The sequence below is a fragment of the Polyodon spathula genome, chromosome 30 (assembly GCF_017654505.1).
Source record: "Polyodon spathula isolate WHYD16114869_AA chromosome 30, ASM1765450v1, whole genome shotgun sequence".
NCBI classification, from domain to species: Eukaryota; Metazoa; Chordata; class Actinopteri; order Acipenseriformes; family Polyodontidae; genus Polyodon; species Polyodon spathula.
In genome coordinates this window covers 1,485,871-1,501,559 of record NC_054563.1, presented here as the reverse complement: position 1 = coordinate 1,501,559, position 15,689 = coordinate 1,485,871, and the positions used below count along the sequence as shown (strand labels likewise).

At 41.4% G+C, this 15,689-nt stretch overlaps 1 protein-coding gene across 1 annotated transcript; it reads left to right on the top strand.

Moving 5' to 3' along the window:
• The first annotated feature begins 5,942 nt into the window (after positions 1-5,942).
• Positions 5,943-12,454, top strand: tagln3b (transgelin 3b). Its single transcript, XM_041232655.1, has 5 exons — positions 5,943-6,320; positions 8,189-8,370; positions 10,939-11,113; positions 11,505-11,607; positions 11,952-12,454. Exons 2-5 carry the CDS (start codon positions 8,191-8,193, stop codon positions 12,091-12,093), a joined length of 600 nt encoding a protein of 199 aa, XP_041088589.1. The 5' UTR covers positions 5,943-6,320; positions 8,189-8,190; the 3' UTR covers positions 12,094-12,454.
• The last annotated feature ends 3,235 nt before the right edge of the window (positions 12,455-15,689 follow it).

Below are 15,689 nucleotides of genomic sequence, written 5' to 3'. Positions count from 1 at the left end.
TCGTCACTGCTATCTGCATGCGGAATCCATCACGCGTGTTCCATGACTGTACAGTACTGCGCATGCGCCCTTTCATTTTTAAAACACTCGTACTGCGCTTGATTATGCTTTTGCCGCGTTGTTTTTATAAAAGCAGATAATCTGCAAAATAAGTATTTTCACAGTCCCAGTAATCGCTAATTTAAATAGCTTCTAATTGAGCAATGCTATACACTTCATTCTTCGCAATACAATGTGCCGTGTGTCCTTCACTGGTGAAATTTATGGCGTCTGATTTGTCGAAAATAAGAGACCGCCGACATAAAGGGATTGATTTATGGTCTTTTCCAGCTTGACCGTGACATGTGAATGAACCTTACACTATGCAGTTTCGTAACAGTCAAGTAAGCTTGTTGCGGGAAAGTACTGTCGAAGTTAATGATTTACATACAGTCCTGTGTACACAGATAGCTCTGCACTGTTTGACCGAATCACAGCCCGTGGTGCGTCAATACGGTAGCGGCAGACAGTGTCATGAAAGTCATAAAATAATAATAATAAAAAAAAACGAAACTAAAAAGAAAAATGATGCAAGTGTATGGCAATGTATTCATTAAGCATATAGAATGCATAAGGACTCTTCTCATTGCAGACCGACGGCCTGCAATTGATTAGCGTTAATGGTGTAAAACGAGGTTTTCTACAGCAGCTTCCCGGTCACTCAAAGATCAGACACTTGTATTTACTTGACAAGGCTTGACCTTCCGCAGTGATGTGTTGGAGAGTGAACTGCAATCTCTCTGGCGCTGTAGCTTCCAACGCGGTGCAGTAAACCGTCATCCACCCTCCAGTCCAAAGGGCGGGCAGGGAACGAGGTACATAACGAAGGGAACGAATCACCAACATAACAAGAACAGCGCCGTCGCCGGCCGCAGTCCGAGCACACCCCACCCACACGGGGAAAGTAAGGACTACAAACACATCTGTGTGTCCTACTGCAGGAGAATGGCATCGCTGTGGAGTCCCATTGCCGTGGCATCAGTTCTGCTGAGTGGTAAGACCCCTCTTGTCTTTATGAGTGTGAGAGCCGAACTCGAGGCTTCCCCGTTACATGAAGGAAATTGCATTATCCTATACAGTGGCTGTGTAAGACACAGCTGGAATTACTAGAGCATTTTACAGCAACAGGGAATCCACCTGGAGTACAACAACCTCTTTCTTTAGCAGCAATCCCAGGATAACCAGGATATGCAATCAAGTGTAATTCACCAGGCTATAGAGAGATCATCCTCCCCCTGGGACAATGTAGTGAGAAGAAAAGGAAAGAGTTTTATGATCATAATAAAATATTTGTTTTCTCTGTCTTTATATATTTTAGTTGTTTATGCCATGTATGTGCTTTGGCAACACAATTCGTTTTTTTATTGTCATGCCAATAAAGCCAATTTGAATTTGATAGAAAACTAGTAAGAAGCAAAGACAGGGCAGGGCTATAACCCATGTTATAAACAGCGCAGTATTGCTCTTGTTTTAACCTGCCCCTGGGATTCTCTTACCTTGACCATGTGATCGAATGGTTTCCTTTAACAGCTGCTCTCTGTGCACCATTTATGAAAGAGGAGGACGCAAATCAGTTCATACGCCTGAAAAGACAAGCCCAGTACTCCCATGATGGATACTGGGACCCCAGCCACTCTCAGAATCAATGGGGATACACCATCAGGGAACAGGTATGATAGTAACATGCATCGCCTCCAGTGGTGCACCACAGATGTGATGTCCTGCACTGCATATACCCAGGCAAATTGAACCCATCACTGCTGCTTCTCATCATTGTGCTCCAGAGTCGTTTGCTGTATTTAACATCATTTCACGCCTGCGTTTGTGGCGCGGACCCAGGGCTCCAAGGGGATGTGCTCGGATCCCAAGTGTAAACCCCAGGGGTCTGGCTTTCATTAGTGGGTATTTACATTGGCCTAACCTTATCCCTATCCCTCACCCTAACCTTAACCCCAAGTGGATTGGTCATGGCTTGAGATCCCAGCATAGAGTATAGATTACTGTTCGGGTGACATCCTGTCATTGGCACAGAGACGCTAAAACAGGTACAGAATGATTATTCTCCTTTCAGTTAACCAGAGCTTGTTAAACGCAGACTGAGGAGTCGTGATTATTATACGTAGGGTTTCTGTATATGTGTTTTGTGGCATGACCCCTAATGATACACGACTGTGCTGCTTTTCAGGCTAACGAGTACTGGTCATCTTTGAGAGCCAATGCCCAGTACTACATGGATATGGGCTTCTTGATGTTCGAGCCGTCTGTTGCCAGGTAGGTTCAGTTGTTTTTATTTGAATGTTTCAGGTTGTATTAGAGACTGATACAATGTCAGTTTCATTCTCCACTTAAACTCCTCATAGGTGAAGCATTGTGCACTGAAGGACTGTTAAGGGCTGTTTTAAAGCCTCTTCACGAGTAGGTCACTTTGTGATGATTCAAGTTTACACTACAAAAAACAAAAAAGAGCTAAACCGCCTCAAAGCCATCTTAAAAGTGACTAGTGTCAACGGGCATTAAAGGACTGATTCTTAAAAGAGATACAGCGGAACTACAGAACCCTTCCCTATTGTAACATCAGGCATTCCAAGACTAGTGCTAATCTGGGGCTTTGAGACAGCTGTTCAGGAAATATCCAGCTCAGCAACATTACCACTGTGATTATTTTGTTTTACAGAGAGAACAATAAAGCCTACATGGACATGCTGAGGGAGGCTGATCTGCATCTTCAAGAACAGGGGAGGAAGTGAAAACTGGATTAGCCAGGAGGAGTCAAACTGGATTAGCCAGGAGGAGTCAAACTGGATTAGCTAGGAGGAGTCAAACTGGATTAGCTAGGAGGAGTCAAACTGGATTAGCCAGGAGGAGTCAAACTGGATTAGCTAGGAGGAGTCAAACTGGATTAGCCTGGAGGAGACAAACTGGATTAGCCAGGAGGAGACAAACTGGATTAGCCTGGAGGAGACAAACTGGATTGCTTTAGGAGCAGTTGCCTGTCACATCTAAACCAATAGGTCATGAACGCCAATCAGAAGAGAGAAGCAGTAAGGGTTATTAGTTGCAAGGTGCAGGATGCAGTCACAGAATGCTGGTGCTATGTTTCCTAAGAAGCCGACAACGCTACAAACCATTTCTATTGTATATGCTTGTGAACGGGTAGAGGAGATAATAAATCTGCAGTGGTTTCCATTCATTGGTACATGTCTGAGTGCATTGGCGTCTTTCCACTGTATTTGTGGTTTTGTTCTTACAACAGACCTGTGTCTCCAAATATTTGTTAGAAGGAAGTTTACATCACATCCAGCCCCTATCCTGTATCATTTTAAATGGGATGTTCAAAAATAGGGTCAAAGATTTAAAGTATTTCAATATAACTAAACTGTTATTTGCTTGATAACCCACAGCCTAAATATGATAAGAGGAATTCAAGAGAATGGATTGATGAAAGTTCTAATTACGCTATGAATAGAACGAGTCTCCCTCCTCACTTCCTTCACATTGGTTTCCATTCTGCACTGTTCCCTAATGCGTTTCCTTGTAGAATACTCATGGATTGAACTAATGCATGCCTGCAGAGCAAGTAGCAGCTTGTGCCATCTGCTGGCAATGAAGCAGTACTGCACTCTAATACATCACCTACTGCCGTCAACCGCTTTAACTGCACTTCAAAGGGACAGTGTAGAAATGGTGACAATAAGCAAAGCTGACTTTATCAGGAGCCCACCAGTAAACTGGTAAAGGAAGCATTAAAAACACAGATTAAGTGTTACTGTAATACATATGCTTGTTTAGCAGTGGGACTTAGTGGGAAATATTGCACAAGGTATTGCATTGATTTCAATAGTTCTTTATAGTCAGTACAGTCTGCTATATTGCAGTCCCAACCCTTCTCCTCATTGACTGCCATTATATTGTGGCCTGGGTATTTCAATGGCATGTATATATATACATACAGTATATAGTTTAGCAGTCTTTTTTCACTGGCTGTAGCCTTTGTCAGCAATCTGACAGAGTGCTCAATGATTGCATCACTTATGCCTCTTGGTCCTGGCTGCTTATAGATGATGGTACATTTCCACGGTCATTCAACAAGTCTGATCCAAAAAGCTGTTGCTGTATCTCTGCAGCTCAGATTACATAGCTGCTGCTTCTTGTATCACAGACATGTACAATACTTCAAAGACTGCTAACCGGTTTGGAAGATGCAGATATTTATAAGACAACACTATAGATGACAGCTTACTGGTACCGAATCACAACATGTGCTCTCTGTGCAAACAGAAAGCATCAGTCCCCATGGCTTATCCAAGCACACAAACCATAAAAGGTGGCTCTAGAGTCTAGATTTCCGCTTGAGTTTTTCAAGGGAAACATGAATACCGAATTCCACTGGTACAACTCCATATGATAATACAAATCTAAAAGCATTCTGATAATGAAGCGAATAGGAAAACTTTAATTTCAAGTTTAACAACTTGGCACACACTCACACACACACACACACACACACACACACACACACACACACACACACACACACACACACACACACACACACACACACACACACACAGCAAAGCAATCAATATCAATAGTGTAGCCCATTCATTGTGGTAACAAATGCTGAATCAAATAGTGACCAACAGTCTTTGTTAAATGGCACACTGTGCTTTAGGTGACACATGGTGAGGCAGTGGAATCATCATCTGAAACAGGAACTGCGTTGCTGTTACTCGTTTATCTGGTGTTAATATTGGTTCAGTTTGACCCGGTTGATAAGACCTTTGAACCGTGATGACAGCAATGCAATCTCAGGCCCTGCCACTGGAATGTAATTTAGGGGGCTGACGTAGAATGAGTTCCAGCCGTTCCTTCAGCGAGGATCCCAGGAGTACCATCCGGAAAGCGATGGGCTTGCGCTGGGGTTGAAACTGAGAGTTAGCCAAGGTCAAAGGTTGTAGCTTTCATTGTTGCCTACTGCTGCTATATTTTCAGCTTCTGTTAGATGAGTATGAACAGCCTTACTTCAGATTGTTACGTTTTTAGATTTTTATAATGTTATGGTTTTTTGTTTGGATACGTTTTGAAATCATGAGATTCAACACTGCCCTGATCAAACATCAGTAAATATCGAAAAATCAAAAATCTACTGAAGGTATGAGGGTCCCTATTTATAAAACAATAAAGACTGTTGAAAGGATTGCTTTATAGACTGTTAAAGAGACCACAGACAGCGCCAAGCCTGTACAGGAGTAGGTCACTATAAAGAAACAAACAAAGCTGTCTTAAACTGGGTATTTAAGGACTGTTAATTTAAGAACTGTTTTTTTTAAATATTTCTCCAAAGATTCTCTTAGTGTGCTTTGAAAAAGAAAAGCGAGCAAAGATTTCATTAACTGCAAACTCGATTCAACTATCAAAATTATCTTGTAAAAAATACTAGTCCTGAACAAAACCTTCCTTCAAATCCCAGGAATGTGAGAAAGACACAGTAGCAATTCAATCGCATCACCCTCACTCGAAATGAAAAGAGTGTTTCAATTACGATCAATTACAGTCTTCCAGACCTGAAGTATAGGCCAGCTTAGAAATGAAAGAAGTATCAAAAAAGGGCCGCCGTTTCCATTATAATATCTACTCATTCTTCTAGCCTAGGGAGGCTGCACTGGGTGTCTGAAAGTACAGACCTAGTATATTGTTGCGAATTAATGTTGCAAATCATTCAGAACTTATTCAATGCCAGTAAAAAAAGTTTACACCTTTGCTGCCATTTTGTTTGTCAGATAGTTTTTGGAAGCAATCCATTTCATAACATACCAAAATTAGAGTTGTGGACATGTTTTATTATTATTATTATTATTATTATTTATTATTATTATTATTATTATTATTATGCATAGGTTAAAAACAAGTGTACAACACACAATTCCAGTACATACTGTAGTCTTCTGCACATAATAAAAATATCTTCGTTAACACATTTATTTATTACGCTTTTTTTGTAGTGTTATCAATACCAACTGCACATTTTCGCCCCGGTCCATATTCCCTTGGGGGTGCAGTGCGGTCAGAAGACTTGTCTTTGATTCGTCCACTCAGCTGCGCCTCCCAGACCTACGGGAGAGTCACTGCCTCCTGACAGAAGAGGGATGCTCGCTTCGCCACACCCCCCCTTTTTAAAGACCCGCTGGATAGCATCACAGAAGACAACACAAGCAGGACGACAGAGGGAGAGCTGGACCGGGACACAAATTCACCGTTTATCATAATAACACAACCCCACGGTAAGTAACGTACTCTTCATAATGTACTGCAATCCCTAACACACGTTCAGAGAGAACAGTCTCGCCTAATCAAACCTCACGTGTTTGATGCTCTTCTCAATAAACTGCTGCGCAGTATTTACTTCTTAGCCCTTTTCAGCTGGTGATGCTCAGGTTTGAGTTGGACGTCGTGAGTTAGTTGTTAAAGCTGTCGTGTTGTTTGCAAACGGAACTCTGCTATTAGTTAATTCTACATAATTTCAGAATGCCCTGCAGCTTGGCCTGTATTTTGTGATTGATTAAATCAAACTCTTTTGAAACGCGTAACGTCGAGAGCTGCAGTCGCTTTGCGACTCCGTTGTATTTGAGCATCCTCTGTGGGACCACGCCTTTGGGCGTGATGCCCCTCTTGTGTTTATTTATAAAAAGTATTCCTGTACAGATATTCTATGGCATCGCTTTGTGTGTTGTATTTGCGTTTCAGAATTGGGTTTTAAACAAGTACAGGCATGTCAAAAATATCAAATATGACGTACTTTCTGATTTTGGAGATTCGAGTACAGGTTTCAGAAAATGGTTCGCTATTAGTATCTGTTTAAGAGGAAACGAATGTGACACGGAGCAGTCTGAGTGAATGAGAAGAAGCGTGTCTGAGGGAGACACAGGGTATTGTTATTCTTTATAAATACCCAATACTGCCCTGTTAAAATAATAACAATTACCTAATGAACAGATTGAAATATTCTGTGCCATGCAATTATAAAGTTAGTGTTTTTGAGCAATAGATAATGCATAAATATGTATAAATAATATAAATGTGTGTGTGTGTGTGTATATATATATATATATATATATATATATATATATATATATATATATATATATATATATATATATATATGTATAATTGTGTAAATGAATGTATTCATTATATAAGTAACGTACACAATAACTAAATTCAGTTTAACATGTAGTACAGAAGGCTTAAATGTCAGTGTATTAGTACATTTTTCATTGTGTAAATGTTTTAATATGTGAACCATTATTGATGTAATTAACATAAAAATAATCACAAAAATAAGCCACACCCCAGGGCTGAGCAGATGTTAGCTTCCCCACCACCAAAGAGCCCCTGGGGAGAGCAGATTGTCCGTTCCTTCATGATGTAACAGTATAGTTTACAGAGATGGAGACCGTTCAGAGGAGCATCTGTTACAGTACAGCGTGGTTTATTCAAGTCTGTTTGCTCAGCGTGTTTGTGTGTGTGTGTGTGCATGCGTGCGTGCGTGCGTGCGTGTGCGTGAGTGAGTGTGTGCGTGTGTATCCTTGCTCAATCAGCTCTGTCTTCTACGTAGTTTAAGAATTCTAAATTCTGAAGGCTTTCCCTTTTTATCAGAGTAGAGAAGAATGTCAGGAATGGAAGGTTCTGAGTTGTAATTGGCCCTTATACTTTCAGATATGGGCAGAAATATAAGCAGTGACACCTTCTACATCACACTGGACCCCTGCTACATCACAAGCTAGTGTCTAAAGTAAACGTCTCCGTTCAGAAGTAATAATAGGGATTGATGTAAGATGCCAAATGTGTACTTGTGGTTTTTGTTTTTTCCACTCTGGGAAGGTAGGGCTAGATATTAAATTGCCATTCTTAATATCGGTTTAGAAAACAAACTTGTGAAGTAGTCTGGGGTAAAACATTATGTTGACGCTCTCAAGTTAAATGTTGCCCCCACAAAGTGTTTCGGTGAAATGCACAAATAAGAGCCGTGCCCGCCTATGAAAAGTGTGTGGGCATGGGGACCTACAGAACTGCAGTCATGCTGTACTGCTACTCGTGGAGAGGCTGCATTACTTCAAAGCTGGCTCCAACATGCTAACATGTTTTCCAGACATGGCAAACAGGGGACCAACCTACGGGCTGAGCAGAGAGGTACAGGAGAAGATTGATCAGAAGTACGACCCTGACCTGGAGGGCATACTGGTGGACTGGATCATCGCTCAGTGTGGAGGGAACATGGACCGTCCTCAAGCGGGGAAAGCACACTTCCAGGCCTGGCTAATGGACGGGACAGTGAGTATCCAGGGTTAGCTATCAGGACAGCAGAAATGGGACAGCAAAGAAACAAGTACAGATGTGCAGATTAGCTGCCAGATGCACGTTGAATGGAACAGGAGTGCTTTATTATTGTTCTTTGTTTATTAGTGGTTTAGGATGAGTTTACTAATATGTTAATACACGTGTTTATTGTTCTGTTAATGAATGTTATGCTGGGACTGGTTTATTGTTTTCACAATGCACTCTGTGATACTCAGTGTTTCTAAAGGCATCGACTTTTCTGTTTGTCCTTGAATGTTTGGTTTCTTTAAGTTAATTCTGTTTCCATTTTAAAGCAGATCAGTCTCATAAAGAAGACCCTTCTGACAGCTGTCTGTCTGTGGCACCAGCTGTCACACAGATGTTGTATTGGGGGCAGGGGTGGTGGGATGGAGGTTACAAGGAGGAAGGGGTTAATTCAGTTCAGATCTACAGTATGTGAAAAATGTAGCAAGCAGCAAACAAGCATGAAACCTTTTGTTATGTCAGGTACTGATAAATGAATATAAAGCAGGGGTGTTGAATCACAGTCCGGGAGGGCCACTCCACTCCAGGTTTACCACGTAAAATAATACACTGAACTACTCCAGGGTCTGGATTCAGGTTCAGTTGGATCAATTAAATCATTTAGAACAGGGTTGGAACAAAGACCAGGAGTGGAAGGGACAGCTTTGGCCACCCCTGATATGAAGTATGGTTGTTGATCAATAGAAGAAAGCATTTATGGTTTAAGGTCAAATTCCAGTCATTTAAACTTAATGTGTAACTGTGTACATGCCTTTGGAAAGATTTCCCTTTTAGTATTTGTAAGGCTTTAATGACTTGCAATTAACACCGCTTGACAGTTTTAACAGCTGTGCATATTCTCTTAATGCTGCTACTACAAGCGCAAACAAAAACAGATCAGAAGCCTCTTCTGGGTGGGCAGTTTGAAGATAATGCCAGTCAGCAGTGGATGTGATTCAAACCAAACACATCAAGTGCTTCTGTCGGCGGTTTTTCGTTTGGTAATTTAAGGAAAGGGCTGCATCTGCATCAGCCTGTAGGTCAGGTATCCAGATGAAATACACAGCTGCAGCTGGACTGTGTTGATCTGGTTAGTGCATCCTTTATTCCATTAGACACAAACCCTGGTTTAACTCCGATCAAGTTTAATTCTATAGAAGGAAATTACTTGAAAGAAAGTAAAACATTCAACTTGCTGAGCGGATTTCTACAAAGCTTTACTCTTTCTGTCTTGACATCTTGTTTTGTGAAAAAGGCAGAAATGAGACGGCTTGCTAGCTAGCAGCCTGAATTAGAGGTGCTTGTGAACCGGCTTTTTCCCCTCAATTAAAACAAAACACTGCTCAGTTTAATGTTTGATGCAATGCCTCCAGCAATCTAAATACATCCTGCTAGTGCATTTAACATTTGAAATATCTGAAACTCACTGAATAAATCATTTCAAGTCCTGCGTGGTACCAATCAATTCTGGCCCTGGACTGGAAGAATTCGATGATGCACTGTCAAGATGATTTGCCTCATGAAAAGGAAGGGAGAATGATTGCAATGTTCTTAATTGGATTTGCTGCTTGCCAAATGTCAGGCTGACATCACAGACATCACCACGGCATATTGCCATTTCATTTACATTTGTTTCACCGGAGAGTCTGAAACATTTTGAAGTTTAATCACTGAGTTTTCTGGCAAAGACCCCCTTTAAGTGACAAGACCCCCCTGAAATGGGGCCACAGTCTTAATCGATTCTCTGTTATTATTATTATTAGATATAAGCATGTATCCACTAGGGGTGTAACGATACACTAATCTCACCACTACAATATGCAGGTCACAATAGGATGTGCATCACAGTACATGTGATGAATCTGGTGGGCTACTTGCATGATGCTTAATAAGATCAAATGATCATTTAATGATTTTGTTAAAAGAAAATGAGGCAGGGAGAGTATGTATCCATACCAGCTATAAAACACACTTATTCTTCAATCAAGAACCATTGGGTGATCTACAATGACCTCTGTTGTGCTTTTGCTCTTGTGTCACGATGCAAGTGATGAATGCTTCCAGTACGATATGGTATGTCTTGTAAAGAAAGCATCACGATTCATCGCTACACGAAGCTAAGCCGTTTTGTTTTCTTTAGATAATACAACATGCCAGAGACAAATTTGGCCAGGCTAGAGTTGTATCGAACTGTACTGGCAATGTATCCAAGAGCCCAGGGTTAACTGCTCTGCTCTTCCTCCAAAGACCTCAAGGAGGTATTTAATGTCTACAGAGTAGACTGGTCTATATGGTCTTACCCTAGATATAGATTAATCGGTAAACCAATACATAAATACATACACTCATAAATGCTCTCTAATGTAAGAGAAGGTTATGATGGATGGTCTTGCTTTTTCATGCGCTCCCTAGTTGATTATCATGGATCTCCTTGCTTTTTCATGCTCTCCCTAGTTAGTTATGCTGGATCTCCTTGCTTTTTCATGCTCTCCGTAGTTGGTTATGATGGATCATCTTGCTTTTTCATGCAATCCCTAGTTGCTCTGCAGGCTGATAAACAGCCTCTATCCACGGGGCAAGGAGCCCATCAAGAAGATCCCAGACACACAGATGGCCTTCAAACAGATGGAGAAGATCTCTCAGTTTCTCAAAGCTGCGGAGGCCTACGGAGTTATCACCACGGACATCTTCCAGACAGTAGATCTGTGGGAAGGTACGCCCATTTAAACAGCCTGTCTCATTTTCTGGTTTGCTTGATTCATTCATCAGTAGGCCCATCAGTTGGGGAGGGTTCTCTTTCACTGATGTACTTCATTTTGGTGTCAAACCTTATATTTAGAAATACAGGACCCAAAGTTTTGTTTTAAATAATGTTTTGTTTTTGTTTTCAGTCCGTTTTTCATTAATAAAGTACAGCGTGATATCTGTGGAACTGTTCCACATTGCTGTTGGCTTCTTTAACTGCAGTGGCATGGAAATCGAACTTAATAAAAATGTATCGAAATAGGCAACACTGCTGAGGTGTCATCTTGGGATGCAGAGAACGTGTAGCTGTTAAAACAGCTCATGCTTCTTGGTTTGCTGTTGTGTTTGTCCTCCACTAGGTAAAGACATGGCTGCAGTGCAGAGGACGCTTGTGGCTCTAGGCAGCGTGGCGTTAACTAAGGATGATGGATTTTATCGGGGAGACCGTAGTTGGTTCCACAGGTAAGGATGTCTTTAGTCTTAAGCAATACTGTTCAATTACCTCCCTTTTAAAAGTTCCTCATAGTAAAAGCACAGTGAAAATGTAATCAAGCACAGTGAAAGCCTGGTAAAGTATTGTACAGCCCAGAGAGGTATGGTAAAGCATATTAAAATCATGGCAAACCATGATAAAAGTTTAGTACTATTGGAAAAACTGTAAAATTACCGTGCACATTTCCCGTGGTTAACTTTTCTAAGGGCTTTTCCAAGGGCAAGGTTGTGCTGAGATTCATTCAGAGTGATGTGCTGAAGATCCCACAGTAAAATCCCTAATAAAGGTGTATCCGGCTGCTTACTCCTCACAGGAAAGCACAAGGGAACCGGCGAGAGTTCTCCGAGGAGCAGCTTCGCCAGGGCCAGAGCTTGATCGGGCTCCAGATGGGCAGCAACCGGGGGGCTTCGCAGTCGGGCATGACGGGGTACGGGATGCCAAGACAGATCATGTAACCCCTCACTGCGCCTCGCTGCAGGAGCATGGAAAGAGACTCGAGCAGCCCCAACCTTAAAGCCTGGCCCAACTGCCTTGGATGTCAGGGGTCTGTGTAACGAAGCCATGACCTGGAAAAAGGATGTGTTATACTGGGTGTATCTCGCTCTCTAGCTACAGTTATGGCCACAAGTTTGGCATCGCTACAATTTTAGGATTTAGGACTATAAATATTATTTATATTTTGTTTAACATCATGTAATCAAAGACAGTACAAAATGATACCGCAGTGGTTTACCGGAAGACATAATAGTACAGTATTTAATGTTCAATTTCGAAAGGTCACATTTTTCCATTTGTCACTTTTTTGTTAAGTATATGGGGAAAAACTACACAGTGATGTGTAATTCAATTTGTTAAAGTAACATTATTCAGTAGATTTAATTTGACTTTTTATGAAGCAAAATGAGTTAATCCCATAGAGTGATGCAAAACTTTTGGCCATAGCTGTATATAGCTATGTGTAGATATATAGATTGATCGATTGATCTGTGTATAAGGATCAGTCACTGTATGGTGCAGAATGTGCCATACCACTGACACACCATTGTGTTCCTTCTGGTCATTTTTATTTATTTTGCGTTGTTTTATCTTGACTATTTATTTTGTTTACCGAACTGCACTATTATCCTTGTGTATATAGGTATGTACGCTTCTATGTAGTTCAAATGTCCTTATCTGTTATATAGTGTTAAATAAATGCTTTGTTTGATTCCTTCTAATATCTAGCGTATTGTTTGTAAGCCGTCCTGGTGATAGTGGGACTTACTGAAACTGAGCAAGTGCGTGTGACTGGAGGAATTCCCATACACAGGCATTCATCTTATTGAACCTTGCATCAACAGGGTGGGGTATAGAACTGGATAGACCCTGCTGTTGCACTAGACTCATCACTGTCAGCAACCACACCATGGTTGTAGAGTGCACTGGTGAGACCGCACTTACCGAGTACAGTGTGTGTTTCTGGTCAGCACAGGGACATTGTGGCCCTGGAGAGAGTCCAGCGAAAAGCAACCAGGCTAATCCCAGCATGGCTGAAAGGAATGAGCTACGAAAACAACTTTTTGAGATCAGAGCTACTCAGAACCGGACGCACATAGATGGGTTGAACGGCCTTCTCTCATTTGTGAATTATGATCATATATCAGAAATGAGTTAGACCCACATTGAATGTTATTCCACTCTCAACATTGTAATACTGCTGGGCTGCTCTCTGCAAAACTGAGAATTAATTATTAAACAGGATTTGTTGTCAAAGTTATCAGCACCATGATGAGTTAGTCTGGATGATCTTTGGACATCAATAGTTTGCACACCACTTACTGGATGCATCCCACATGGCTGTTCAATGTTACACTAAAATATGGGGTTATTTGCCACATCCTTCCATAGTATAACCTTCTGATGCAAGTCTAGGCTTGCAGTCCATACAGTAAATACTGGATATTCTTCTTAATCGATAGAAACTGTATTGTCTTGTGATCAGTGGTAGCAGAAGCTGTAACGGTAATGCATGATAAAGCTGCAACGAGATCCTTGTGACTCACCATATATTCTATTACCAGCACATGCATGTTTGCAGTTGGGTTTGAAGGCTTTGCTGAAGAGTCCACACCTTTGTTTTTGATTCTCTCTTTTGAATAATAAAGAGCTCTCAATGCACGGATTACTGTTGATTATCACTAGTCTGAAATTCCTTAGTCTGGATGATATTCCGTTAGCACTGGTCCGATGTTCCATTAGTCTGGATGATATTCCGTTAGCACTGGTCCGATGTTCCATTAGTCTGGATGATATTCCGTTAGCACTGGTCCGATGTTCCATTAGTCTGGATGATATTCCGTTAGCACTGGTCCCATGTTCCATTAGTCTGGATGATATTCCGTTAGCACTGGTCCGATGTTCCATTAGTCTGGATGATATTCCGTTAGCACTGGTCCGATGTTCCATTAGTCTGGATGATATTCCGTTAGCACTGGTCTGATGTTCCATTCGTTTTCTAGTCTAGTTAGAAAGTCTTCTCTAGTTAGAAAAGGTATTTTGTTGGTACACTGATGCTACAATATTTCTCACTCATTTATGAAGCTCTTGGACAAAGTCAAAGCACTTCACTGATTTACTAGTCTAAAACTAAATCTAATATATCCAAAGAATATGAGAAAATATTTCTAATAGTTTGGACCAAAACTGAAGATGTTGAATTTGGCCTTTACACACTGAATGATTTCTCCACAGTGTGTAAGCAATGCAAACAGTGAATAAAACAGCTTAGCACAATCAACAAACAGACCCTAGAACAAGACGCTTGTAATTGTGTAACCTTAAGACAATTATGTAATGGAGCTGAAAGACTGTTCTAGAATGTGGAATGAAAAGGTCATTCCGGAACACAGCTGGCGGTTTCCATCCCAGTAATGGTTCTGTTACGGTTGAAGAGTTCCGTAACATTTCAAAAGGCTGATCAATTGATGTGAAAAACAAAACCAGCAATGTGATAAGGCTGCTTGAATAAACAGTTATCAGCACGCACATCTATCACGCTCGCGCCCATCAAACTGTCCCCAGAAATGCAGCAGAAATGAACCCCTCCCCCACTCCTCTTTGTGAGGTAACACACATCATAGTTGCAATGAACGCTGTTACCCAGGACCGATGATAAGATACAAGTCATAAACTGCACCCTATTAAAGGGGAGCTGCATGCAGGAAAATGAAGTCAGGTCAGAAGGGGTCTTATTAAAGAGCTCTCTGTGTGTTGCTCTATTTCAGTTCAATGTATTTTATGTTAATGGAGCAGGCAGGCTGGCTTATTAACAACTGACCTTTCTCTGCTTTTTATCTTAACAGGCGCAATTTAATAAGGAAGCTGCAGACTGACTCTCTGCTTTATTGCTCTGCTTCCACTGGTGCACTCATAAATTCAACTTATGAATCAGAAATTTAAATCTATCTATCTATCTATCTATCTATCTATCTATCTATCTATCTATCTATCTATCTATCTATCTATCTATAAAGCAGGGACGCATAATTAGGGACTAATACAAAAGAGCTGAAGCATGTGACATTTCACATTGTCGGCTGCTCAGTATATAAGGCCCAGAGCAGTCAGTTGCTAGTTAGTTTTAAGATGTAAAATCTCAAAACTTCTTAAGAAGTGTATTAGCAATAGCACAGCTTGTAACCCATTCCACACACTCCCCACTCTCTGTGACAGAACGTGTCTCCTGTCCTACAGTGTGGACCCATTCCACACACTCCCCACTCTCTGTGACAGAACGTGTCTCCTGTCCTACAGTGTGGACCCATTCCACACACTCCCCACTCTCTGTGACAGAACGTGTCTCCTGTCCTACAGTGTGGACCCATTCCACACACTCCCCACTCTCTGTGACAGAAAGTGTCTCCTGTCCTACAGTGTGGACCCATTCCACACACTCCCCACTCTCTGTGACAGAACGTGTCTCCTGTCCTACAGTGTGGACCCATTCCACACACTCCCCACTCTCTGTGACAGAACGTGTCTCCTGTCCTACAGTGTGGACCCATTCCACACA

Coding starts and splice junctions, on each gene's coding strand:
- tagln3b (XM_041232655.1), top strand. CDS start 8,191: ATGGCAAACAGGGGACCAACCTACGGGCTGAGCAGAGAGGTACAGGAG. Junction 8,371..10,938: donor CCTGGCTAATGGACGGGACA/GTGAGTATCCAG, acceptor TGCAATCCCTAG/TTGCTCTGCAGGCTGATAAA. Junction 11,114..11,504: donor GACAGTAGATCTGTGGGAAG/GTACGCCCATTT, acceptor GTCCTCCACTAG/GTAAAGACATGGCTGCAGTG.